Consider the following 26,469-nt stretch of genomic DNA (forward strand, 5'->3'; position numbering starts at 1 on the left):
AGGGAGTGATGGCACTGGCTTCCAGGGAGCAGTACATTTCTCATGCAGGTTACCAGTGGTAGCCATGCCAGCTTGTACAAACACCATATTATGCTGTACCTATTCCCAGGGGAACACACCTGCACCCTCAGCTCACAGAAGAACAGAGAATCACGGAGTGGTCTGCTTTCAGATGAGGATTTATCACACAGAGAATCACAGAGTGCTCTGTGTTCAGATGAGGATTTATCACAGTACAAGGCAGAGCAACCTGACTGCACCAGCTGACCACACGACTTCCAGTACTCATCTCAGCTTAAATCCATACCACTAACACCTCACCTCTGAGAAGCTTAGTTTGAGAAAACCAGAAACTTTTTTGCAGGCTAGAAAGGTGAAACAGGAGACATTCACTTAGGATAGTGAGACTATGTAACTTCCTCCCAAGACAACTAACAGCATTGTAGGATGTGCAACAAGGAGCTTTTTAAATGCTCCATTTGCTTCCAAAATACTGTAAAGACTTTAAAATCCTGGGCTACAGCTCACATGAAACACAGTTGTTTGAATGGTGACAGATATTTCTTTGCTGGGCTTTTGCAAGCCATCTGGAAGTGCTCTATGGAGCTCAGTTTGAGGAACCAAGTTCTGGTTGATTTCAAAAGTAAACACAGGTCCCCACCGCAACTACAAAATATGCTGCCCTTGCAGGGAGACTTAGAAACAGTTTCAGGTCACAGAGGCACCTCAGCCACCCTGGTGACACAGAAATGCCATGGATTCTGGTTAGTTTTGAAAGCTGTGGCAATCTTCTTAACGGAATATGTTTCCTAGAGTATATTTAGCCTCATTTAGTGAATGTGTCCTTTCAGACCAAACTGCAAAACAAATCATGGAAAGCAGATTTGCTACCAGAGACTCCTTAGTTACCCTCCTCAAATACAGTTGTTCACCATTACTGAATTTACAATGTCCATAAGATAAGACAGGTCCCCTTGAGAAGTCCTCAAAGAGAGATGATGGAAGACTGTACATACGAACAGGTTTGGTCTTGATACCCACTGCATAAGGAATCCTTTCAAATGCAACGAGATTGGGTTTATTTATGCTGTTTTAATTAGGATATGGTGTGGTTCTCATTAGAGACCTAAGCTCAACGTATTTAGGTTGGGTCAGGAGGATATGTACAATAATTGTTTAATGCTACATTTGGCAAAGTTAGTTCTATTACTTAAAAAAAAAAACAAAAAAACAAAAAAAAAAAACAAAAAAAAAAAAAACTTGGCAGTTGTTAAAAAAAGCAGCTGGCACGTAAGTTGTTTGACTTAACTATTACCTCATTCTCTTTCAAAATATTGCCAGAACTTCTCAATGACAGCGAACAGATGGTCAACATTTTTCAATGTTATAGATAATCCTCTTCCTAAACCAAATGATGGCATTTTATTTATTTAACCAGAAGGGAATTTGAACAAGAGTTAGATATAATTTACATATATTCCATCTTTACAAAAATAACTAGATAATGATCCATTATTACCTGTACCAGGCTGATTATCCATGGTTAGTGCATTTAGCACTGCTCATATCTTGGCATTGTCAGTTTGAAGGAAATGGCAATATCTCACAGTCTGGTTCAATTTTACCTGGTCATCCTGCAAGCCATGGATATTGAAATGGCACCACTATGTTCTACAGTGCTTGTCAAGCCAGGTAGTAGAAAGCCACATAGAAACAGAGAAGTTGGAATGAACCACTCAACAGAATTTTGTCTCCATCAAATGCGTTTGTGTAAAATGCTTCTGCAAAAAAAATTCTGTTGAGTTGACACTTCCAAAGAAATGGTATTTCACCAGGAAATCCCTAACTATTCCAAACAGAGTGACTAACAAGCTAAAGCAGATTTCAGCAAGTCTTATTAAAAAATACAAGTTACAATTATTACATATTTCATAGCAAAGAAACGTCGACCAATCTTCAACTAATTATCACAAGAGAGACACTCTGTACACCCAGTATTAACTTGAAGGGAGTAGTTCAAGACAAAAGTTTACCTAAGATGTCTTGCCAATGAGACATTAGTTTATGCTACATAACAATTAGATTAATCATCTGAAGTTCTGACCTCAAGTTACACCGCTCAGTGAATGGATGATGGGGATCTGTCTATATTTTCTAGCTTGTTTGATCTGCAGAAATGCTATCAAAAACTCTTTGACTGTCCAGAGATAAATTACACTACATTCATTATCATCCTCTTAACTTCAGAAAAAAACTGGGGAATCTCATGTACTTCTGGGTACACTAATCTTTAATTCAGAGAGCAACTGCATTTTTGAGCAAAATCTCTCACTCAATCCCTCCTACTCCCAATGCTTTGCTGCATTTGGCAGTGTAGTCTTGGAGTGCACAAATAGGATTTCATTTGAGTGGGACCAAGTCAGGGGATGGGCGCCCTGGAATATCTGATGCATCCCAGTGGTCCTTCACTTCATTGGACCAGACTTGATTCAGTGTAAAGTGTCCACCATGTCTTCAGAACCAACTGACTGGTTCTACAGACACACTCCCAACCACACCATTTGCTAGAAACAGTCTCTGGCTGGATTTTTCTGAGAGGTCCTATAAGAGGTCCTATAATGCCATTAAATAGTTTTCTAATTCGTTATATCATAATATTTGAATAGACTTTAAAGAACACATGATGCATAAAAATATATACATTATTTGACTCTATTATTTATTAAGGAAAAGGAAAAAAAAAGAAATATAATTAGTAGCATCAAATTTTACCAACTTACAGCACTTCTAAACTGTAAAAGCTGCCTGGGACACAGCTATCCCTGAGTAATTTTTGAAGCCTTGGAAAAAGTTTCTACATTTTTTCCCCTTACCTTTGTCTTTTGGTGGGGGATAATGAAAAAATGAAAGATTAGCTCCAACACATGTTGAGCAAAGTTTAAAACAAACTCTAATATTGTTATAAATTCCAAGATAAGTGACCAGGAGAAGGCATACATGCAACAAGGACTGTGTCTGCTAGTTTATCTTTGTGAGTGTTTGAAAGTAGCTGACAGCATATAAAAACAAAAAAGCCAACATTATTATAAACAAATGCAAAATGAGCTGCAAAATGAAATGGTGCAGGCTGCCTACTATTTAGTGCTTCTTGATACTCTGCGAGTATGGAAAATGCCTCCTGGTCTCTGCTGACCTCTCCACTGTGCATTTCTTAGCAAGGTAGTCACCAATACAGCAGGAAATTTTCAAAAGCCAGTATCCCTGCTCATAAACCATGTACAAACAGTGAGGAAGTGGACTGAAAAACACTCTTTTAAACACAACAAATTCCTCTGACAGTCCCCAAAATGTTCTAGATGCAGATCACTCACCTGCACTGGAACCAAACACATTAGAAATTCAGCCTTGCACTAGATAGAAATTAGTATCAGAATTTACATTCACCTCTTCACTTAACTTATAATTTAATGCAGTTGGGGTTTTTTTACCTTGCCTCTTGTGCTTCATAGTTTATCATAAAGCACTTTTTCTACCTGACAGTTGTTGTTCTTAAAGATGACTATGTCAGGCTTGTATGCAAAAGTGGGTTCAGTAAATGTGTGTTCAGACTGTCTCCCGTCCCAAAAAGACTGCATGCACCAAGGTACATTTGGGTACTGTCACAGCAGAATTCTTTTAAATATTGCCTTATTGTACTGGTGGGATAGCTGGAGTCTCAGCGGGCCAGAAAAACAGAGATTTAGAAGTCCCACACATTCACCCAGAGACTCTGCTGTAAGCAGGGGCTCACATATTCTCTGGGATGCTGCCTGGCATTTTCTTTCACAGCATTACATTGGCTTTCAGACTAGACTCAGTGTAAGTTCTAACAATGCAGTTTAGGGGAGCTGAAAAACCATATCCAAAACTCCTACATTTAAAATCAGTTCTCTGGGCTTTACCTGCTATTACATTTACTCTTAAACTATGATATGACATGTAAGCTTAACCAGGTATCTTCTTGTGCATCTACGAGTCACATGCTCAGTGTGACGTTTTAGTTGGACCTCTGAGAAAATCTCCAGAAAAGGTCCTGTCTGGGACTTTCGGTCTCCACTAAGAACTGGACTTCTGCACAAATCACTGCACTGTTATCCAGGAATCTTTACAAGACAAGAACTGATAAAGAGTGGAGGATGGCTGCAATATGGCCCAGGAGTCTGACCACTGAATTACACAGACAGGCTTTTTACTAACTTATTATTAGACCCAAGGACCAGTTCTGAATCACTGGCTAAGATGGATGCTTCTGTAACAGATTTCTTCTTGTGCAAGCTTCACAGTAAATTGGATCACATTAGGCTTCACTGAACAGCCTAAAAATGGGAGTAAGACAGCAATAAGGCCTTTCCAATTTAATGCAAGTATTTGGACAACCAATAGAAAGGAAATTTTCTTTTTTAGGAGCTGTGCCTTAGCAGTCTACTAGGAGAACTCCCTAAGTGGCTGCTAGACAAGAACTGTACCACCTTTCCTTCAGAAAAAAATCTCAATTATTCCACAAATTGCTGACACTTTATAGAGATGAGCCTTTTAACAAGCTCAGTCTTCAAGATAGGGAGATTATACTGGTTTGGTGTTTTTTGGTTGGGCTTTCTTTGTAAGTTTAGGTGGTTTTTTAATATATCTTGAACATGCACTAACAGTCTATAGCAAAAACAAGAACATGGAGACATGTGGGTGCTACACGTCTGTGTCCCATTTCTAGAAATATCTTTCACTAATCAAGAAGTTTTGACATTTTTATTGCTAAATAAATTTTTTAAGTATCTGGTCAGAAACAAATTTATCACAGCTTGATCTGATCAGAAGTGCATTCAAGGAGGACATTTAAGGACACTGCCAATATTATTTTCATTAAGCTGTCAGCTTATTGTCATTCTCTTGTGTATGTTGGCTATTTCTTTTCTTTAAAAAGAAAGCTTAGCCTTGTTCCGATCTGGTTAATTGTGCAAAACTGACAGCTGAAACATTTTTTTTAAACCGAATATGGATTCAGGGCATTAGCAAAGTCCTGTCTCCCATTTGCCTTTTTGAACTTAAAGGCTTTGCAGCAATGGAGAAGAAGCCAGGCAGGAAGCCAAGGAATTAGCCTCAGGCTGTACAGTGTCCTGCAAGAAACAAGCTGTGCTGTAGGATACATAATCACACCATCCGCTTTCCCAGTTCAGCCAGTCACCTCCTTATCCTCTGGCATGGCAGGCCTCCAGTAGCTGCCTGCAGGTGTCCAAGAAGGTGTCAGCAGGGCTCAGTACAGCTTGATGGAAGTAGTGTTGTAAAAGGGAAAGATTACCACTTCTAGCAGACAGTTTACTCCATGGACAGGTCTCAGTAGGATGGAACACATGTTTAAAGGAGTGAAAATGCCCACTAATACAGGTCACGTAAGAAACAAGCTAAAAGCCAAATGAGTTCTCAGGTCAGCAATGAAAACAGCTTAAAATCTTTGTGACATCTTAACAAAAGAGATGCCAAGAGCTCAAACTGCAAGGTCAACAGCGTTGTGGCCAGTTCAAACAATCAAGTTGAACCCCGGGAATGCAAAGAGACAGAAGAAAGATGCTCATTGGTATCTAAAGGTCAAAGCACTTACAGCATATTGTGAACTAGAACCAAACTGGGACTGTCCCTTACTGTACCTGATCACAGGGGTGTTGAGCAATTGGCTTTGGCTCATATTCTAGGTTATGTGGAGAACTTCCTTACACAGTTCTTCCACTTATCTGTTTAGACATGTTTTCACTCTGCCACAGGATGAATTGAAAGAATTTTTATGCTTCCAGAGCAAACATATCATCAGTTATCAATTAAGGATTCATGCTCTACTCTGTTTGCAATTAGGAAAACATTTAAGCCCATGCTGACAGTCACTTTTAAATAGCAGCATTCTCTTAAGTTCAGTCCTAGAAAGTAATGCCTTGAATATACTCATATTGTGTCACTGAAATAGACACGGGGGGAAAAAGCAGGACTGCTAGTGTTTAAATAAGACTTAATTTCTTTTGTTTCCCTCAGAGGATGAGTTTTCAGTATGATTTCAGGAAGAACAACTGATTTATTAAGCAAGACAACTGGTATTATTTCCCTCTTCTTAAGCCTTTTCAATTCTTCAAGTATCTAAAATGTAACTCTTTCCTCCTTTCATCTCCATAACCAAAATCTGTAAGATTAATTTTCATGCTAAGATAAGATATTAAGTAGGTGGTACCTGGACAAAAATTAACATTATAATCAGAGTGAAGCAGCTGTGTTAAGATAAAACCTACAGTATTTTTTACAATCAAAGGCAAAGATTTTTACAGAAGACTTACTTAAACATTTGGTTGCTTCAAATGCAGACTTCAGAGAGAGAGAATTTAGCTACACAAACGACTTACTCAAAGGGAATTGCTTAGATTATTTCAAGTTATTGATCCTTCACAAACAAATACACAAGTCAAAAACACTTCTACAAACAGAAGCTATTGCAGTAAGGCCTGGGCAAAATCTGTACTGGAAGCCCACACTGCTTTGATTTCCCTAATTTGAATAGTTGTAATCCAAAACCATCTGACTTCTTTTGAACTAGGGCTCAGATCACCAAGATGTGAGATTCCATTGAAGAGTCGTTGCAAAGTGAGCCCTTTGTAAACCTATGGAGCAGCTTTTGAAATCTTGGCCAGGGACATTTGAAATGCAGCTGGTCTTCATCATTTGTCGTTTCATGAGGTCATTAGATTGAGAATTACACATATTAACTTGTTTATTTATAAGAAGATTGATAAGAGGCACAAGGACAAGTTGTATCAGTGCAAACAAACTTACCCGCGCGCCCTTCTCCGGAAAACATTTGCATCCAGCGCTGCAGTCACGGCCCCCACATGGCCCACTGTAGGACTTCTTTCCACCCTGTTAAAAATAAAAGGAAAATAAAATTGAATTTTATAACTAACTGTCAGCTGAAGATCTTTAATAAAAATACTTGGGTTTGGCACGTTTCACTGATGTTCCATTAGTTGTGTAAATTCACTGGGAAGAAGTTGTGAAAATGTAATTACATTTTAACTTCTCCATAATTGGGTCATTTCCAAAATCATCAAATAAACAGGAAAGGTTCTTTTAGAAATTGTTTGAAGACAAGTGAATTTACACAAGTTGGTGCTATTCTGCAAGGTGATGAGTACTTTATAGGGCTATAAAACTCCCCAAAATAGGTGGGAGATCCTCAGTCCATTATTAGGATCGCTTCCAGTAACAGCAATTTGTGCCTCAGCCATCCTGCATACACAGGTATCTCTACAGCAATAGGAGCTACCAAGGCACATTTTACTTTGGGATCCTTGCACATTCCTAACAACAAGGAGCTGCAACCCTGAGCCACAAGAACAAAAATCCTGGATGAGAAGATGGCTTTTTTAACTAAGAACAGCTGTGCAAGGAAGACAGTAGGAAACCACCATGAATTTGGATTTAAACTGAAAATATATTCTGAATTTGCTACAATAGCATTAGTTATTTCAGGAATAATTACAGCATTTATGTAAATCTACATCAAAAATTTAATTCCAAGATAATAGAGATTGTGACAGAACTTGAAAGTTAACTACATAAATTTAGTTTAGAGAGTTTGACCCACTCCCACACTCAACAGGTCTGAAATACTGGGCTGACAAAAGCCCTGCAAAGCTAATGACAACATTTTAAGTCCTAGAAAAAAGTCCAGTTTAGCACTGTAATTTAGGCACACACTAAAAACACTCCTCCCTAAGGAACTTCCACTGTTCAACATGCCCAGGTACAGACTCTATGGTGTGGAACTCTGAAAGGAAGAAACATTTCTGCTCCTCATATCAAGGTGACCAAGCTAACTGCTGAAACAAGTTGAGACTGGAAATGAACACTTCCTTACTATAAGCATTCACAGGAAATATTTTTAAAGCCTTTAAAATTTCCTGACATCTGTCAGTGAGGAACGTGAAAAATGAAAAGTGATTCATGCAAGTTTCTCAACTTTTGAACTTCTTTGAATCAGGCTTCTCAGAGAAGGTCACTAGTCTGACATCACTTGAGCAGTTTTCTGCTAAAGGTAAATAAAAAACCCTTTATACACATTGATGTTTACAACATTTTGCTAAATTAGACATCTTTGCTTTTAGAATTACTAGATATTTAAAAATAAGCCTTAAATCCAACCTCCCCCACTTCCCTATCCAGAAAGGAGCGTTATGTCTTACTGCAAAATAGTCATAACATCCTCCAAGCAATTCTAAGAGACATCAAGTACAAAACACCCAAGCAAACACTACTTTTGCAGACTTTTTGGCAGTTTCATTGAGATGAGGCCCCATTAGATACAGGGCTTTTGGACTACTCATTAAGATCTTATGGTAGGATCTAACACAGCACTTGAGCAGAAGAGAGAAAGAAGGATCACCACAAAAGAGGCACCATAACAGGAAACACACGAAGACATTCTGACTCTGGGGAGCAGGACATTAAGAATGCGGTAAAGGTAAAACAAACAAACCAATCAAACAAACAAAAAATAAACTGCCCAGCAGGAAAGAGGACGAGAAAAACTGTATGCAGAGATTATATAATATATTGTAAGAGCATCTCCAAACTGTCTGCTCAGATAAGGAATGATCACCATGAACCTGAGTCTGCAACATGCAACAGCAAGGGCTCAGTACATAAAACTGTCCCTGTCTTAAGACACACTGCTGAGAGGGCATTTTTGATTATAAGCATTACTCAGATTTTATGAACCCGTTCTAAGAGTGAAGTGCAAATTTTGCCATGATTAGATGTACATTTCCCAGTGGAAATCTGGCCCCATTGCTTCCCAATGTACATCTCCATTTCTGACACTTAACCCTAAACTCTACATAGATAGCTTTGTGTCTCCAGAAAGACAGATTATGACTTCTCAGACCCTTATTCAACCTTAAATTCTTCCAAGATTTCAATCCTTGCTCCAGCATGAGCCCTTGGGGACCATGGTTCTGTCCATTCTGCTGCCTCCTACCAGCGGGCAATGGCAAAGAAGTTTCCTTCCATCACAGGTCTGGATTCTTCCAAGGTCACTGTCTTGCAACAGTTGCTGTCTCAGGGCACTGAAGTTCAACTTGCCAGAAATCCTCCTCCTCTGGTGGCAGGCAGGTCCTTCCCAGGGGCAGAGGACTGGACAAAAAGCCATTACTCCTTCCATCCCCAGCTCATGCTGCTCCCACAGCTCTGCACTCCAAAAATAACAATTCCACAGTCAAATCCCCTGCGAAATCCAAAGAAATCTTTCCTTTGAATTTGTTGGAAGCTAGATGGAACTCTCACTGAGCTTTATGAAAAACTGAAAATATGTCCCTGTTTTGAGTAAAATTGTGTTTGTGGGTTCCTTTTTCACAGCATGAGGAGTCATTTTGCTCACTTGTGAATGAAGAAGGCATTTGGAGAGGAAGCAAAGCAAAGCCAAGTTGGCTCCAAACCAGGTGTTACATGTCCTCAGTATTTTATTTAGGGGAAGTAGCTGACATCAGACACTCCAGAACTACTTAAATAGCAAACAGCCATGTGCATAATATTTGTCAATACAACTCTAAAGGCTGCATATAAGATTCTAGATAACAGTGTTCTCTTCTGAAAAGGTTTAATTCATTTTTCCATTCAAATACATGAATACAAAGTCATTCAAACATTTATAGATTGTAACCTGAACATGTAAGCATGAGCCTGTCAGACTTGTTCTGTGTATGCATTCAGGGAAGAGATTTTTTTCCAACTGCTCTGAGGTAAGTCGATGAATATGCTCGTGAGAAGCAGTAAGAATTAAAGAAGTAAGAGTACTAGTTATAGTGGTAAGCACCACCATAATAAAAGAAATTAATTAAACCATTTTCATTTCATTGATGATTTTGAAAGACCAAGATTTTGAAAATAGAAAACACAAATATTAAATAGCAACACTGTTACAAAAATACATACTCTGAGATTAAAATAGACATAAATTGAGTAACACACATCTTTATTTTAACTGACTTATTTTGGGCTTACATAACAATCACTAGCATGATTTCAATGTAGAAGCAAACCATATTATTTAAGAAGAATTATTAGGAGTGAGGAACTATTTTTAAAGGACATTGAAAACCAAGAGCCAATGTAAGGACAATTTTTCTCTTCTGTTTCTGGTGTACCTCTATCAAGCCTTTATGCACAGTTGATTCATGCAGATGGAGTGGCATTCAAATCTTTCCATTGACTTCAGCTTGTTCTGAAATGGAGACAAAGAGAGTAAAGAAACCTGACAGGTGTGATGCCATAAGAGGTGTCCCAGAGTCACATTCATTCCAGCTCCTCTAGAGCAACACACAAGATCACAGAATAAATGTACACGATCTGGAAGGACTTGCCTGCAAATCCAAAGGCAACTGTACCTGCAGAACAGGCAGTCCCTTTACCAGATCATGGCACTCAGTGCCACGGCCAATCTCAGTTGAAAAACCTCCAGGGATGGGGAATCCACCCCCTCTCTGGGCAGCCCATTCCAATGCCTGATTACTCTCTCTGAAAAGAATTTTTTTCTGCTCTCCAACTTCAATTTCCCCTGGCAGAGCTTGAGCCCATCGTGCCCCCTTGTCCTATTGCTGAGTGCCTGGGAGAAGAGACCAACCCCCACCTGGCCAGAACTTCCCTTCAGGTAGTTCTAGACAGTGATGAGGTCACCTCTGAGCCTCCTCTTCTCCAGGCTAAACACCCCCAGCTCCCTCAGCCTCTCCCCACAGCACTTGTTCTCCAGTCCCTTCTCCAACCTTGACGCTCTTCTCTGGCCCCACTCCAGCCCCTCAATGTCTTTCCTGAACTGAGGGGCCCAGAACTGAACACAACACTCAAGGTGTGGCCTCTCCAGTGCAGAGTCCAGGGGAAGGGTCACTGCCCTGGGCCTGCTGGCCATGCTAGTTTTGATCCAGGCCAGGATCCACCTGGGCACACTGTTGGCTCATGTTGAGCTTCCTGTCAATGAGTACCCCCAGGTCCCTTTCCGCCTGGCTGCTCTCTAGCCACTCTGTGCCCAGCCTGGAGCACTGAATTCTAAGCAATGCCAGCATGTAAAACTGGAGTACATAAAGTACATTAAAGAAAAAATAAAAGAACATGCCTGTGATAAAAGCAAAAAAGGTGATGACAAAAAAATTTGATGATGATAAAACAGAAAACGAAAGAATATCAGACTTGCATAGAGAGATATGATAGGGATGAATTTTTTTCCCCCAAGTCTTGTTTGCGGTAACTTCTCAAGTTAAGGACTGCTCCAGCACAGAACAGAATCATAACAAGAAATTTCATAATCAAAAGCTACTTAAAGAAAACTTCTCAAATCTTCAAACAAACAATTTTTATTTAGTTCAGGATCCTGTTGTCTGCTGATGTCTAATAAGGAAATTATATTCACAGTACTAGACAATCAGACCCCCTGTGAAATTTCACAGCAAAAAAGTTAGTGAAACAATATCACTGTTCCCTTCATGGGCTATGGAACGCCACTGTATTAACCTTACTCGTTTTAGCCTTTGTGGTTCTGAGGAGTTGAAGTCATCAGTGAAGACTTGGATGGTGATATTAAGGCCATCCATACATTCAACAAAAAGACAAATGCCAGAAGACTGAACAAGCTTTATTTAAACAATGTCCTCAATAGCCCACTGCTGCTCAGCACCACTTACATGGCTGTGAGTAACTGAGAAGGTACAACAGGAAGATCCTGTGGCAAGAATATGTGAACCAGCACTGTGTGACTGTCAGGGACAGAGCTCTGGGTTGTCCTACACTAACTTAGCAGAGGAAAGGACAATGCTGGCACAAAACCAACTGTGTTTAAGCTTCTATAAATATTTGCAGGCGCATTTAAGTTTTTAGGCACAGGGCAATATCCTTCCAGTTATAAAGGCAAGAGAGTGAAAAATTTTGTTGAACAGGTAATCCCTTTCAATGCATATTGATAAGACACATCAGCCAGACACGGTATGAGACAGGATTCAGTGACTGCCACTTTTCCTTTGTTGCTAAGGCAGTTCATGCCAAAGCATCACCTGCCCATCCAGTCCCGTTCCAGCCATTGGCAGCAAAAGTGTCAGGAAGGCAAAGCAGAAAATCCCCCGAAATCTCAACAAAACCAAACTGACCTCATGAAATAAAAATAGACAGAAACTGCCCTCAAGGTGTCCACTTTCTACACATGCAAATTTCTCCTATGACTTGCTACATTAAAATCTGGTGTAAAATCATGAAAAGTCTGAAAAAGCATTTTTCATTGACTCTAACAGCATTAGAGTTTATAAAACACATCTTCCACAGTAAGAAACTGTAGTTTAAATACTAACTCATAAACCACATGTAAAGCCAGACGTCAGGCCCTTCTCTCGTCCTGAATATCACCTTATTCTTTCTATAGTCCAGTGGAAATGACTGGCCTCAGCTCCTTCATCATGGAAACAGTTTAAACAAAAGTACTACAGAAAGACCTTCACCAAAAGTTAAAGGAATGCTCATAGTCCTTATCATCAAAACACATCTCAGAAGGTAAACTGGAATGTGTCCACTGTGATTCATCCTCCAAATCTGTACACAACACAGACCACCAACTCTGAAAATATGTCAGCAATTTATTATTTGCATTTTATTTTCAAATGCATCATTCCCCAAACACATCTGTTAAAAAAGTCTTCTTTGCTGACAAACAGTAAAAGCCAAGGAACACACTAGTAGAATCTGGCCATGCGTTTAGTGATACTGGTGGCAAAATGCTGATGGATTAAGATGCAAAGGAGGGAGCTGCATCTGACCCTCCATGCCAGAGGTAACTACTAATCTCTCTCTGTAGCTTTTGGATTTGAGTCAGAGGGGAAAAAAAAAGATCTTCAGTAAGGCTTTCTCTGATGGAGTTACACTAGGGGTCAATGTAGCCTTATGTGTGGGATGCAGCTGGTGTGAGGATGCTTGATCTGTCTCCTCGGGAGACAGTGAAGAGCAGGATGAGCACAAGGAAATGCACAGCTAGGAACATGAGCAGAGCCTCTTAACAAAGTGGCTTTTGAGGTAGTTCTTCACATCGACATTTTGGTCTGCAGGCTCAGCTGACACAGCATTAAACACCGTCTAAAGCAGAGAAGGAAGCTGCAAAGTGGGACCTACAGCCAGTTAACTCTCACTGCATTTGCATAAACACTTGCCCTGATTTCAGTCAGGCTCCCTTTCCTTTGCTATTCTGTTTGCATCCTTCAAGGCACTGTCAAAGAAGTATGACTTGTGTAGTCACCCTTTCCTGAAGCCATCACCAATCCTATTCAAAGAATACAGGCGGTTTCAATTCCTTGCATGTCAGTTTCTTCCATTAAATTGTTTCCTAAACAAACTAAGTCTACAAGTGGCAAAAGAAATAACCCAAATCCCCACAGTTCTGCTTTGTTCCAACTTTGTGCACATACAGCTCACATATCTGCAATATTATGGCACGCATTTCTCTTGATTAGCCCATAGGACAAAATAAGCTCTATGGAATATTCCAGACTCCTTCCTTGTCAAGACTAGGAAAAGGTTGCCCTCAGCATTGAATGCCCAAGCATGCACATTTCCACAGACACTGAGAATACCCAGACAGCTACTTTTCTCCACAGCAAAGTGACAGAAATTATCCTGATTAACCATAGCCATTTTTATGCCACTAATATTTCCAGAATGCATACACAGGAAAATTCCTGCATCCCTTCCCATAAGGTGGTACATGATAAAATCCCTAGGACTACTTCAACCACCACATTATTCTGACAAATAAATTCTTGTTATACAAAATCCATATTTTGGGGAAGGAATGCAAGCACTCCTGTTAATAAGTGCAGTGGAGATTCCAAATCTGTGCTAACTAATCTCACTCAATGCCTTACAATTCCTTGTCACGTTTTCAGGTCACTCATAAAGAAACTCTGATGTCCCAGGCTTAACTACCTGAGGAGTACAGTTTTGAAAATGAAAATGAGTGATTAAGAACTTGGTTTACTTTTAAAAATGTTTCTGTAGCAAGAAATTATTGCTGCTGAGAGCCTGTCATTAATAAGGGAAATTATGCACAGATGGTCTGGGCATCTCCATTTTACACATTAACTGTTAGCTCTGCCTGTGTCCTGAACTACTGTATTTGTCTGTTCAGGTTATTAACATACCTACCCCAGATTAAATTGCCCAAATAGATGGCACCCATCAGCTGCAAACAGGGTGGAACCAATGAAGAACTACTCTCATGAGCACCAAAAGTTACCAAAGTATTATGGCCCACAGGCTCAAAGTTTACCCAGCTTTTCCAGTTTACTTACAATATCTACTTCAAGACCACTCTTTCTTTTTGGTATGGGACAGATAAACAACTCAGCAACTCATTTTCTCTCACTTAACCTTTCATCCTGTTTTTTTCAATAAATGATCTACATCACAAGTTACAGAAGGACCAAAATGCCCAAGCAGCTGAAAGCCTACATAATTATAGTCTACCTAAATAAAAACTTATGCAATCATCTCCTGGAGCTGTCAGAAGACTGCCTGTTACAGTACCAACACAGCTAACTAACTTCTGCCTCTATAGCTTCCCCAGTTTGCTTTCTTTCCTCATTTAGACATTTAAACCTCTATTCACCTTGTATTTTGTGATCCTGCAGATACAGTGGCTTGTACCTGGATGTGTCCTCACCGATTTCCCTGGAGGCTTTGTCATTGAGGCAAGAATAGACTGAAGGCTCTGCAAATAGCTCAGTGAGGTGTCCCACTGTGTCACGATCATTAAGGTCCACAGTAAAAATTTACTACACCAACTATGGAAAGTACCACGCACGCACATGGTGTGTTCTTCCTTCATAAAATCACAAAAGAAACCAGGGAAGCACTTTGTGCTCCACCCACAAGATACTTCAAAGAGTAGAATCATTGAGAAATTGCTCTCCTTTAGGGGAAAAAGGTGTCTGCTACTATGCATGTTTTGGGCCCTGCACAATGGGTCCTTGTCGGTAACTAACCTTTGGGCATCACAGTAGTAAACATAATTAAGGAAAAAATGGGGGGTTTTTGAAGCAAACATCTTTGGAGCTGTTCCTCTATCCTCTATGCTATTTCTAGTGTGCTATTTCTATTTTCAGGGAGTGGACTTACCAAGTCACAACATGTCTTTCTCCCAGGAACATACAACTCTCTACTCTTGGCTGCTAACTACTCTGCACTCTTGATTGGTCATTTATCTTTTATGAGAAATGTAAAATACCATCAGGACAGCAGTATCATTTACAGATGTCTTGTGCCAGTGTAAATGTCAGTGACAAATCAGTTCCTTCATGTTAAAATGAAAAATAATTAATTATGCATACAGTACATTTTTAAAATTGTATATACATCTGCATGCACCTTCAACAAGGCAAACAAATTAAAATTATAGAAGCAATAAAAGAGTAAAATCAGACGTGTTGTTTGCCTGTAGTCCTACAACTCTGCAAAAGAAAAGTTGCATAAAAGGCCCATCGAAGCAGCAAATGCAGTCTAAATGGCCTTTGAAGTCCAAAAGCTTCCAATTTAGTCCCTAACACAGGATAAATCAGTTGGCAATTAAGGATTTTCCAACACTACAAAATATTAGAATTACAAAGAGTAAGCAACAGGTGGAAAATCATAAAAATAAATTATATTAAAAAACCAGGAGTATGCACTTGAGGTATTATATCACCAAACAGGCAGGCTTACATAACTAAACACAGATTTCTTCAAGTAATTCCCTTTTCTATCCAGAGCTGTACACAGTGAAGTGACTTTGATGAGTCTTCCTATCATACTGATGGCAATAACCACATCTTTCTAAACACAGGTTATCTACAAGCACATTTATCTCCAAGTCCTCTACAAACATAGTGGTGGTCCTGTGAAGCATTTTTCAAACTAACCATCTCTGGGAGGAGACAGGGAGGGCACAGGCTTTATCTACTGGAAATACTACATTTCATACATTTTTTTCATTCCATTTGTAACAAAGGTCAGGAAAAAAGAAAACCTGAGAAAATTAGTCTTTGCATGATAAACAAAATGGATGTCTTTGACACTGGAGAAAGGATCCTGGGCACACCTTTCATAGTCTGCAGCAAGTGCTGGGAGCTTGGGGTTCATCAGCATGTGAACCCCAGAGCCTGCAGGCCTGGGCTGTGCAGCTACCGAAGACAGAAAAGCAGCCAGAGATGAGGCAGGGTTTCTACAGAAAAATAATTAGTTCCCAGCATCCATCTACACCAACAGATTCTTTGTGGTCTTTCAAGTTTTACTGGAGCCCCATTCCCAGTGAAAGTACCTTTTTCAAACCCAAACAACTGCACATCAGTTGGAAGTGAGTAAAATCAAGTAACACACCCAAATGCAGGTACAAATGGCAAGGATGAAGGGGTGCAAGAAGAGACAGAACAGCTCTGGAACAGGCAGAGAGGAGTAACATGGAGTTGGAGGGTATAAGGCTGGTAACTCAAGACTTTGAGATAACCGAAATAAAACCCTTCCCAAATTATGTCCAACCTATGGAAAAAAAGAGCCAAACTACTTGCTCCCTGTAACCCAGCTGAACATTTCTGGGTTGCTTTAAGAGACACAGCTCCTGTACCTCTCTCAGGTACCCCAGTCTAGCTTTACTTGCATCCAACAGCTCTGGGGGACCTCATTCCAGGCCCTAGAAATTCAAAGGGACCAAGACAAATTCACAAAGGAACCTCTAAATGAAAGTGTGGGGTTTTTGCACTTCTTTCTGCTCCGTAAAGCAGCAATGGCGTAGCCCCAGGAAAAGGTTCCCAGATGGGATCTTTGAGCCTGGTTGGATAAACATAGCACCACAGTCCACAATTTAAGATGATCACTCAGGACTCTGACGGGTGTGGTTTATCTAATGAATCCAAGATGTGAAATCAACCTCCAATTTTATTACTACAGAATAATTCCACTTCCACCACACTTACATATAGCACATAATGTGCTCCTCAGCAGGATGTTATATTTGGTATTACAGCTGTTGGTTCAGACTGATTTCCTGGACTGCCCTTCTCATTTCAGGCAACCTGTCCTTTCATGGTAAAATAGCCCTTCATAGTAATTCAGCCAGTCAGGCCCTTTCCTGCAGGGCAGAACTGATTTGCTCAAGGATTCTTCTCCAGTCTGCCCAGTGAGTACATCACTACATGGGCAGGCCAGATGTAAATTAGACAGCAACTTGAGAAACCAAAAAGGCTGTGTCCCACATGTTGGAGAGGAGCATGGACATCATGATACTTCCCTCCCTAGTGACAATGTAGTGGAGAAGTGAGGTAGGGAGAAAATATAAATGGAGGTAAACAACTATAAAATGTCAAAGGAAACGTAAGTAGTTCCATTGTGTAGCCATATATTTAATTTACTGTTGGGCCTATTTAATTTCAAGTAACACTTCTAGGCTGGGCGGATGTCTATTCATCAACTGGGGATGTTGCAAACTTCTGCCAAGACAAAATGTACAATCTCCATTAGGGATAATCTTACCTGTCTGGAACAGAGAAAGACAAAAAGCCTTTATAACATTTATCTAGATTAAACAGATCAGAGGAGGTATAGTTTGATGCAGTATTTTGACAAGAGGAGAGTATGTTTGCTGAGGAATAGGTACTGATTAGATCTGAGACAAAGTGTGCCACAAACGTTTCTACTGGGAAACCAAAAAAGGACAAAACGTAGAACTGGCAGAATAAATGTATCCTTTTATTTACAAATATCCTATTTTTTTAGTGTGTTTCTAGGCTACAAAGCAGACTATTAACTTTAGAATGATAAATTAGAAAACACAGAACCAAATGCCATGGTTAGCCAGTACTGGATAAGGGAAGGAAAAACTGAGACAAACAGAACCTATACTTAGCAACAGCTAAAAAAATATGAAAATATGTCTTCGGAGACATCATTATCACAAGTTGAAAACAATGCAAACATTAATTTCACCTTTTAATTTTCTCTTTTTATCACTATGCATGTAACACATTTTTTAGACTTCACGTTTCATGTATGATTTTATATATGGAGGGTGGAAAACAAGGCTTTTGTCTTCAGACCATCTTACAGACAAGAAAAGGCATAGAGAGAGCAAATGCAACATCAACTTTTGCATGTCTGGTTTGTCACAGAACCTGACATGAAATTTGAAGAAATTTTTTTCAATCTTTACTAAACCACACAAAGGAAAATCTGTCATCGGAAAGTCTAAAGTTATCCATAAAATTGGATTGTGAAGTCTGATGCAATTCAGTACAGAGATGCCTACTTAATATAATCTTTAGAACTCTCTTTTGCCAAAGGCATAGATCTTTATCAATAGGCATGTGCCCTTGTAAGCAACTGTTTGAAATGGTGACTTGTTAAAAAGTTTAACCCCCTAAATCCCATATACCTACTGGATATAGTACCATCTAACTAAAACCACACTGCCTGCACTTCTCGTTTGGGGGATGACAAAATGCAGCTCTGGAAGTAAAACCAAGTAACATAAAGCATGGGCAAGGCTAAGCAATGATTTAATTCTGGAAGCCCAAGCAAGTATGTTTTTAAAAGTTAGTTTGTAAAATAAAGTTGTCCTGTAAGAACACATTTATCCTGTGTAAGGCATTACCTTTCCCGAAACCCACCAGCGATAATAAAGGACAGATGTTGCCTAAACAGAAAAAAACAATACAGTGAAGATAAAAATCACAAAATTTCACTGAAATCAACATCTTATGACATGCTTCTATAAATCCTCCCCCTCAAGTAGTCCCTCAGGATTGACTGCATTATGGTGCAGTTAGAATTGCCCAGACATGGAGGCCTCAGAAGGTAAAGCTTTTCATTTAAGAAACAGCTGCCACCATATTCAAAATTAGCTCTATTAAACAAACAAAAAAAAAAAACCTCAATGAGTTACTGCTCAGAATGAACCCTGACACAGTGTATTACCTTACAGAAACCACACCACAAAAAAACTCCTCTTAAGTTTTCCAAGTGTCCTAAATTGTTCTCTGTTTGAGTTCATTTATTTCTTAGCTGTCAGGCAGAGTGTGATAGTGGATGATCTACACTACACATACAGCACCCACTAATGAGACTGAAAATTTATGTGCATGCAGTGTAGAAATCATCCTTCTAGCATATTCTTAGTAATTTAATACCCAACTTTGAACATAATCACTCAGACCAGCAAACCCAACAATTCATGAAGATTAGTGCTAAAATTTACTGTCTAGTTGAGCAACACACTAGCTAAGCACAGATGTCCCTCCTGAGAAGAAAACACCCACACTATTCCAAACAACTTCTTTCAAGGGCTTTGCCAACTTAAGCAGTTTTTTCTTTTTTCTTTTTCTTTTTTTTTTTTTTTTTTGGCCACAAGCATCATCATAGCATGACAAATGTAAGTAAAAAGTCTAATGGAAGAACAAAAAAAATCTCCTATGTGGTTTTGTACAGCCTGTCTCATTGTACCGTTTTTTTAGTGTGACACTTATGGACATAAAAATGAAGAGCAAGATAATAAAAGAACAGATGACCACAGACACTAAAGGACCAAAGTTTCATTTGCATGCTATTTATTTCAAGTTGTACTGCATAAGAAAAGACTACTCCATTTTTTCCTTAATTGGTAAACTGGATTCTAACTTTTACACTGGATCCTGTTGAAAAATACCTTGATTTGTGACATGAAACAACAGATGTTCTTAAAATAACAGACTCAGATATTTCCAACTGCTGTCACTCACAGGGAAATGCCAGGCAGGGAAAGGAACTGTTCTTATTGGCACTGGGCCCACCAGGGACTTGTCCTAGAAAGTGCTGAGCACCCTGCAGAGATTCCATGACACAACAGCACACTCAGCACATCAAGTACTATCTCTGCACCAATAAAATACATGTCTAACACAGTACTGATGAAAAACCCGTTTTACTAAGTGCCAAGAGCACCTGTATCACCCATCCTGACAGGCCAAGCCTGTCATTCCCAGCACTGACACTGGGCAGCACTGCCAGAGTTAGGCAGATCCATTTGCAATGCTGCTACACTTCTTTGCCCAGTAGGACGGTTTCTTATGGGTTTGTGCTGCCACCCTGTATGGTCCTTATGGGTCTCTTCCACAATATTCTGTGAACTCTGTCTTCAAACCATCCCACCCCACCCCTAAACTTTGTCTTCACAACTGACAGGGAATGTGGAACAATGACATGTGAATGGAATCCCGGGGGTCAGTCTGGGCCAAAGCAAAGTTCATTTGAGCCCTGGCTCAAAGGTGGCCCCACCAGACCAACCTGACCTCAGCCAGAATGAACCTCCCAGCTTAGGAGTCAGACACTTGTCTGCTCTGTCGTGGTGGGGACACATCTGGACTACCATGTCCAATTCTGGGCTCCCAGTCTGAGAAAGCCAAGGAACCACTGGAGAGGGTCCGGTGGAGGGATACAAAGATGATGAGGGGACTGGAGCATTTCTCATATGAGGAAAGGCTGAGAGAGATGGGCCTGTTCAGCCTGGAGAAGAGAAGACTGAGAGGAGACCTCATCAATGCACACAAATGTGTTAAGGGTGGGTGTCAAGAGGATGAGACCCCAGTGGTGCCAGTGACAGCACAAGGGGCAACGGGCACAAATTAAAACACAGAAAGTTCCATCTGAATAGGAGGAAAAACTTCTTTACTGTGACGGAGTACTGAAACAAGCTGCCCAGAGTGCTGTGGAGTCTCCTTATCTGGAGGCATCCAAAATCCACCTGGAACATGCAATTCTGTGCAACTGCTCTGGGTGAACCTGCTGTCCCAGGGGGTTGGAACAGGTGGTCTCCAGAGGTCCCTTCCAATCTCAACCATTCTGTGATACTGTGTAACACTTTGTAACATCTCACAATTTAACTCCCATTTGAACTACAGTGTATCTTGTAGGAAATCATCCGATCGTCATTTGAAAATCTAAACATGAAATTTTTAGGACAGGACTAGATGCAAAGTAGTTTGATTTTATTAAAATGTTTATAATTTCCTGTCCAGAAGGTCAACAAAAACTGGTCCATTGCCTCAAATTCAATGAATCAGAAAAACTATTTTGTCTAAATTTCTAAATGTAGTTCTCATATGAGCCAGTGTGCTGATATATATTGACAAAAAATAAGTGAATATATGCACAGGTTTTACTAAACAAGTTGGAATCATTGCTATTTCTATTCATTTCAATTTTAACAGTATGGACCATAATTACCATCAAAAGTAGGCCTTCCTTTTTCATCAAGGTAACTCTATGCTAGGTACTGCTGTGAATTTTATATTTTAAGCTTTAACAGACCTTTACTTGATTTATTTGCATTTAAGCCTACCAGAATGTAAATCCAACATCAGCCTTCCTGTGTTACATACAATAGAAACTTGGAGTTAACATCATTTCTGGTTAACTGCCCTCCCTCTTTCAACCAAGGCTTACCCCAGAAGTTTATTTTTACACCTTTTATTTCTTCATCTGGTTAATCAAACAGGTCCTTCACTGGCCTTTAGTCCAACCAAGTCCACTCACAAATCACCTGTGTTAATTAGCAGAAAAAGCTTCTGAGATTACAAGCAAGTGTCATTCAGGAAGAAAGACACGCTGGTTGCATGGCAACATGAAAGTCAATGAGCCCACCTTGAAACCTGGAAACAATGGGCCCTTTCAGGCAGGGAGCAGAGGGGAGGGACCCTTATTGAGATGTTGGGTCCTTTCAGATTACTTGCCAGTGAGCTTTCTTGTGAAGGAGAAAAGGCACACTGTAAATTTGCCTTGCACAAGTTCATTTGATTTTGGAGCCTATTATCAAGACACTGTTGAGCTCCCCTCGACCAGCCCTGCCTCAAAAAGCAGCAACACACAGCACAATGAAAGGCAAGCTCCTTACAGCCCTGTCATTTTGTTCAGGGAGTCACAACCGCAACGTGACACACTGCAGAATTCTGATCCTACAACAACCAGGAAAAAGGGATGGCCTCCAGGATAATATGCTATCCTAAAGAAGAAAATTTGGAGAAAATGTATGAAAAAAATCAGCAATTTTAGCACAAAAAAAGAAACCTTACCCATCTCAACTGACAGAAAACTTACAGACCTGCCCTGAAATTCCCAAAGTCAGTTCTGTCCTAACATCACAACAGGCTTAGTAATATTTAGGAGAATATTTCCACCCTATGGTGAGTCACTTCCATCTTTCATTTTTTATTTTAGGTTTATCTCACTGCGTTCCACAGAGATGTTCTATAGTCTCTTTATTTTCCTTAGAGATTTGGTCTAGGAATAGTGATAGAAATACAAGCATTTGTATCTATATGCAGTTCAACCAGTTCAAGAGCAGTTACATAATAATGAACTGAAAATCATAGGTAAATACAATGCTGTGCTCCTGAATCATTCACTGTTCCTTTCTAACTCCTAATTCTCCTACTTTTGCAAGATACACTTCCATAAGGGGAAGCTTAGTGGAGGGGACACTGCATTCATGTGACTCCAAGAGCTTCAAGATTACAGCAGTCACTGTACCTACTGGACCTGCCTATTACCTTTCAGGTTATAATTAGAGATCACAGCTACTCACCCACATGTTGAAGAGGCCAGGTGTGTTCTGCCAGTGAACACATCTTAGTTAAACTCTCCAAGCCTCCTTTCTTCCCTAACATCTAAGAAACCTACAAAGCTCTAGGAAATATTCTCTACTGTAATGGCAATAATTAAAAATCCCCAAAACAACCAACCACAACTTGTGGTTCAAATTCTTGAAGATGTCAAAGCCATTTCAAACCAATTTCAGAAAACAGGCTATGATCTGAAAGCCCTGTTTTTCACTCTTACTATGATTGTTCTTTGCATAGCACAAGCAAGAAAAGCTGAAAATTTACAGTCTACTGCAGAAAATTAAAAAACCTTTATAATTACAGGCCTACAAACCAAATAAAAACCATTCTAGGGGAGAAAGTCAATATATAAGAGTGAGAATGCTTTCTACTGCAGGCACCAGTACAACACTTTGTATAATATTGTTTATGCATGCAGAAATTGAGGGTAGAGAGCAGAGACATTCAGTACAGCAGCCAGACTACTTCAGCAGGACAGCCTACTATATACATGCATAGGACAGTTAAAAGTAAAATTCACAACTATTTGCCTCTATTGAAATTAATGTTAGTGACCTAGAATATAAAAAAGGAAGAGCAGATCATTGGCTTTGAAAGGACTCAGTCATCTGAGCTCATAACACAATGAAACAGAAAGAAATTCCTATAACATAAAATTGAATAAAAAATTATTAGAATGTAATTCCACTATTTTCTTTTGCTTAAAAGCCCTACACAAGAAAAAAATCAAAATCCCTTTACAATAGATTATATGCATTATCACATATCTGTAATTACCTGCACACTCAAATTTATTTCACTCTCAGCAGGGTTACCAGTCACCTGTAGTGGCAGAGGAGTGCAACTGTCTAGTGCAGCAACTTCTCAAATATTCCCTAGAGCCAATGGACTGAAAGTGGGCTGTGACTGCAACAATTATTTATAGAGACCTATCCCTTTTAAAAGATCACAGAAAAGTTTTCAGAGGCATCCACCACAAATAAAATAGACCCAACTCTGGAGTAGAACAACATGACTACTCACATGAGTAAGGGCCTTCACAGCAGCCAAGCTTCTAAAGGCACCCAGTGCTTCTCTACCTTCTTGCCCATATGCATCTCCCCTGACCAGCCAGCCCCCAGCTCTGAGGACATCTACAACATCATCTACACTGCATTGTGGCATATCAAACAACAGTGAGAGAGAGCTGCACAGTTCTTCAGTCTCTGACAGCACTCTGCTAGCAGCAATCTCCACCACAGGCCTCCTGGGTGTTCTCACCACATTGTCACCCAGGAGACAAGGACACACAGCACTATCCGGTTTCAGTAGCACCAGAGAGAAAAAGCATGTTTGTTTGAGAGGCCCTCTTTATTTGTACAGCACTTCAAAGTCAGTTTCTGCATCTTACTTATTTGCTTTTGCAAAATGATTAATACAGTCTCTGTGTATTTGGCATGACATGCAATGACTGGAAAGTTGGTATCATAAAAAAAAAAAAGGAAAAAAGGGCCTAATGTACTTGAACTGTTCCTTACACCTTTCTCATCCAAACTACAGCAATATGAATTGCTACAATTCTTTCTTCCTGTCTGAATTTTAAGTAACAAGGTCAATTACAACATTTTGAAAGGACGGAACAGTTTTTAGCAGATTAGTTAGAACAGTGTTCACACAGCTACAAAGAGTTTTTGAAGAAAACAGCATGGACACTTAGGCTGTCTCAGCCTGACACAACTACAAACTGTGATATGCTAGTCCTTAAATACAAGGGACAAAACACGTCTGCTGCAACAATATTAAGAGTATCCTCACTGCCACAATTCCAGCAGACCATCCATTCACTCTGCTCAGTCAGTAACAGTTTGAGTAAATTTTTGATACCTGAATAGGCCAGACTTAGGGCTTGATTTGACAGCTTTTACTCATATAATTATCCCTAGTTTCATGTTAATTCCACTGGACTGCAGGTTGCTGCCCCAAATCTCACTTCCACTCTCACAGATTTCTCTTCCTGTCCTGTCCTTCGCCATTCCCACCTCTTCAGAGCTCCCAATCCTGTGAGTGTGCTGGGAACAGCGGGCCAAACGAACAGCAGAGACCAGTTTTCTGTCAGAACAATAAACTGATCCAACTCACCCTTTAATCAATTGATCCAGCACAACAGAGGCAGGAAACCATAACCAGGACATAGGGCAGCCCACACTTAGATCAGCTTAAGTGCAATGTAAGACTGCACTTCATGGAAGACAGGGGATACAAGGTTTGGATTTAAGTATTCAGTTGTATTTACTTCTCTCACTTTGATGGGCTCAGCTCTTCACAGGATTAGTCTTTTTCTTTGCTCGGTGCACTGACATGAGGGGGAAAGAATCTGACCTCACTAAAGATTTGCAAGTACTTGTGAATCCTTCATTCAGAGAAGTCAATGGAAACTTCGGACTGACTCCAATAGAGGCAAGATTGAGCTTGTTATCAAAATGTCCTTCTCATGCAAGTCCAAATGCCACTTTATCTGGTGACTGAGTACAGGCTGTGTCTTGGGGGAATATTTTGTACCGTGTGCCAAACCCTAAGTTGATATTTAGAAAAAGTACTTTGTGCATGCACCAGAAATTGTTATTTTTTTGTATGCTCAAAACTATATACATAAAACTACACATATATAAATAAATGCCAAAACATTTTCCATACAGCCCACATTTTAAAGCACCCATGAACAACAGTTAAATGCCTTTTTGAGGGTGTGTTCACCTTTACCAGCAGCAAGAGAGGACCTATGACTTTTAAAGACAGACCTCTACAAACATAGCCCAGTGTAGGAAAGAAGTAGTTTACGTACTCAGCTCCTTGCTTCCTTTTTACCTCTCATTAATGCTCATGGAATAAAAATAATTTTCCATCTCTTGCACTTGTTACACTGCTGCTTCCTGACATTCGGGATTTCCCCACAATCATCTCCTGCCTGAGCACAGGAAGATCCCCAGCTATTCCGCTCTCAGTATCAGGTATTTTTAACTCTATTCAGGGTTACTTTCTTCCCATACTATGAAAGATTTCACATTTCATTTCAATCCATACCAAAAGCCACACAGAGAAGGGAGCAGTGGGTGCATCGGACACATGACATGACTGGACAAACCTGTCAAGGAAGGAGTTGCTTTACTTTGCCACGTGTTGGAAAGGCTCACCAGGAACACGCTGTGCAGGGCAGCAGTCACTGCACACACGTACTCCAATCCGGGGGACTGAACAGTGGTGGGGAGGAACTGCCAATGATTTTTCAAGACTGAAACCTCTAGACTGCTTATGCTGTTCTTTCTGTCATAAACTTTTAATATAAAGACTACGTTTAGTGGAAAAGATATTTCCCAGCAATGCATTAGCTACTAGACCATCAAAATCACCATCACAAGACAGTAAATAATTACACTGAGACTGATAAACTTCCTTGCCTCAGCTGTTGTAGGCTAAGCCAAGACTAAACACATTTGTACAGCACTTAGTAAACTTTCACCATTTGAATAGCTTTCCTGTTATTGTCAAACCTATAAGCAAATAATCCTTCTGACTGACCATATGGCAGAAGTACAGCAGCCCAGAGAAGCAGCAGCATGAGAGAGGAATTTAACATGCCAGTACAATTCCTAGAGGCGTCTCTCAAAGCAAGGAACAGCCAGTCCTTGTAATGAAAGTTCCAAAAATGTCATTTTAAGAACAAAGTGCTCTGGCCTATAGTCCTGCTTAACACCCTCTCTTTATAAGCAGATGTTTAAAGGTC

The 26,469-nt window shown here is 39.9% G+C and overlaps 1 protein-coding gene across 2 annotated transcripts in view; it reads right to left on the reverse strand.

The window, feature by feature from the left end:
* Positions 1-26,469, reverse strand: part of COL4A6 (collagen type IV alpha 6 chain) — a 123,341-nt gene that overhangs the window by 73,461 nt on the left and 23,411 nt on the right. For both annotated transcript variants that reach the window (XR_011699018.1, XM_071569132.1), the window contains exon 3: positions 6,844-6,927. Coding sequence is in view for 1 of the 2 variants with exons in the window: in XM_071569132.1 (XP_071425233.1) it covers positions 6,844-6,927 (84 nt within the window). In the remaining variant the exon portion in view is untranslated. The remainder of the gene's footprint in view (positions 1-6,843; positions 6,928-26,469) is intronic.

The sequence above is a fragment of the Pithys albifrons genome, chromosome 14 (assembly GCF_047495875.1).
Source record: "Pithys albifrons albifrons isolate INPA30051 chromosome 14, PitAlb_v1, whole genome shotgun sequence".
NCBI lineage: Eukaryota > Metazoa > Chordata > Aves > Passeriformes > Thamnophilidae > Pithys > Pithys albifrons.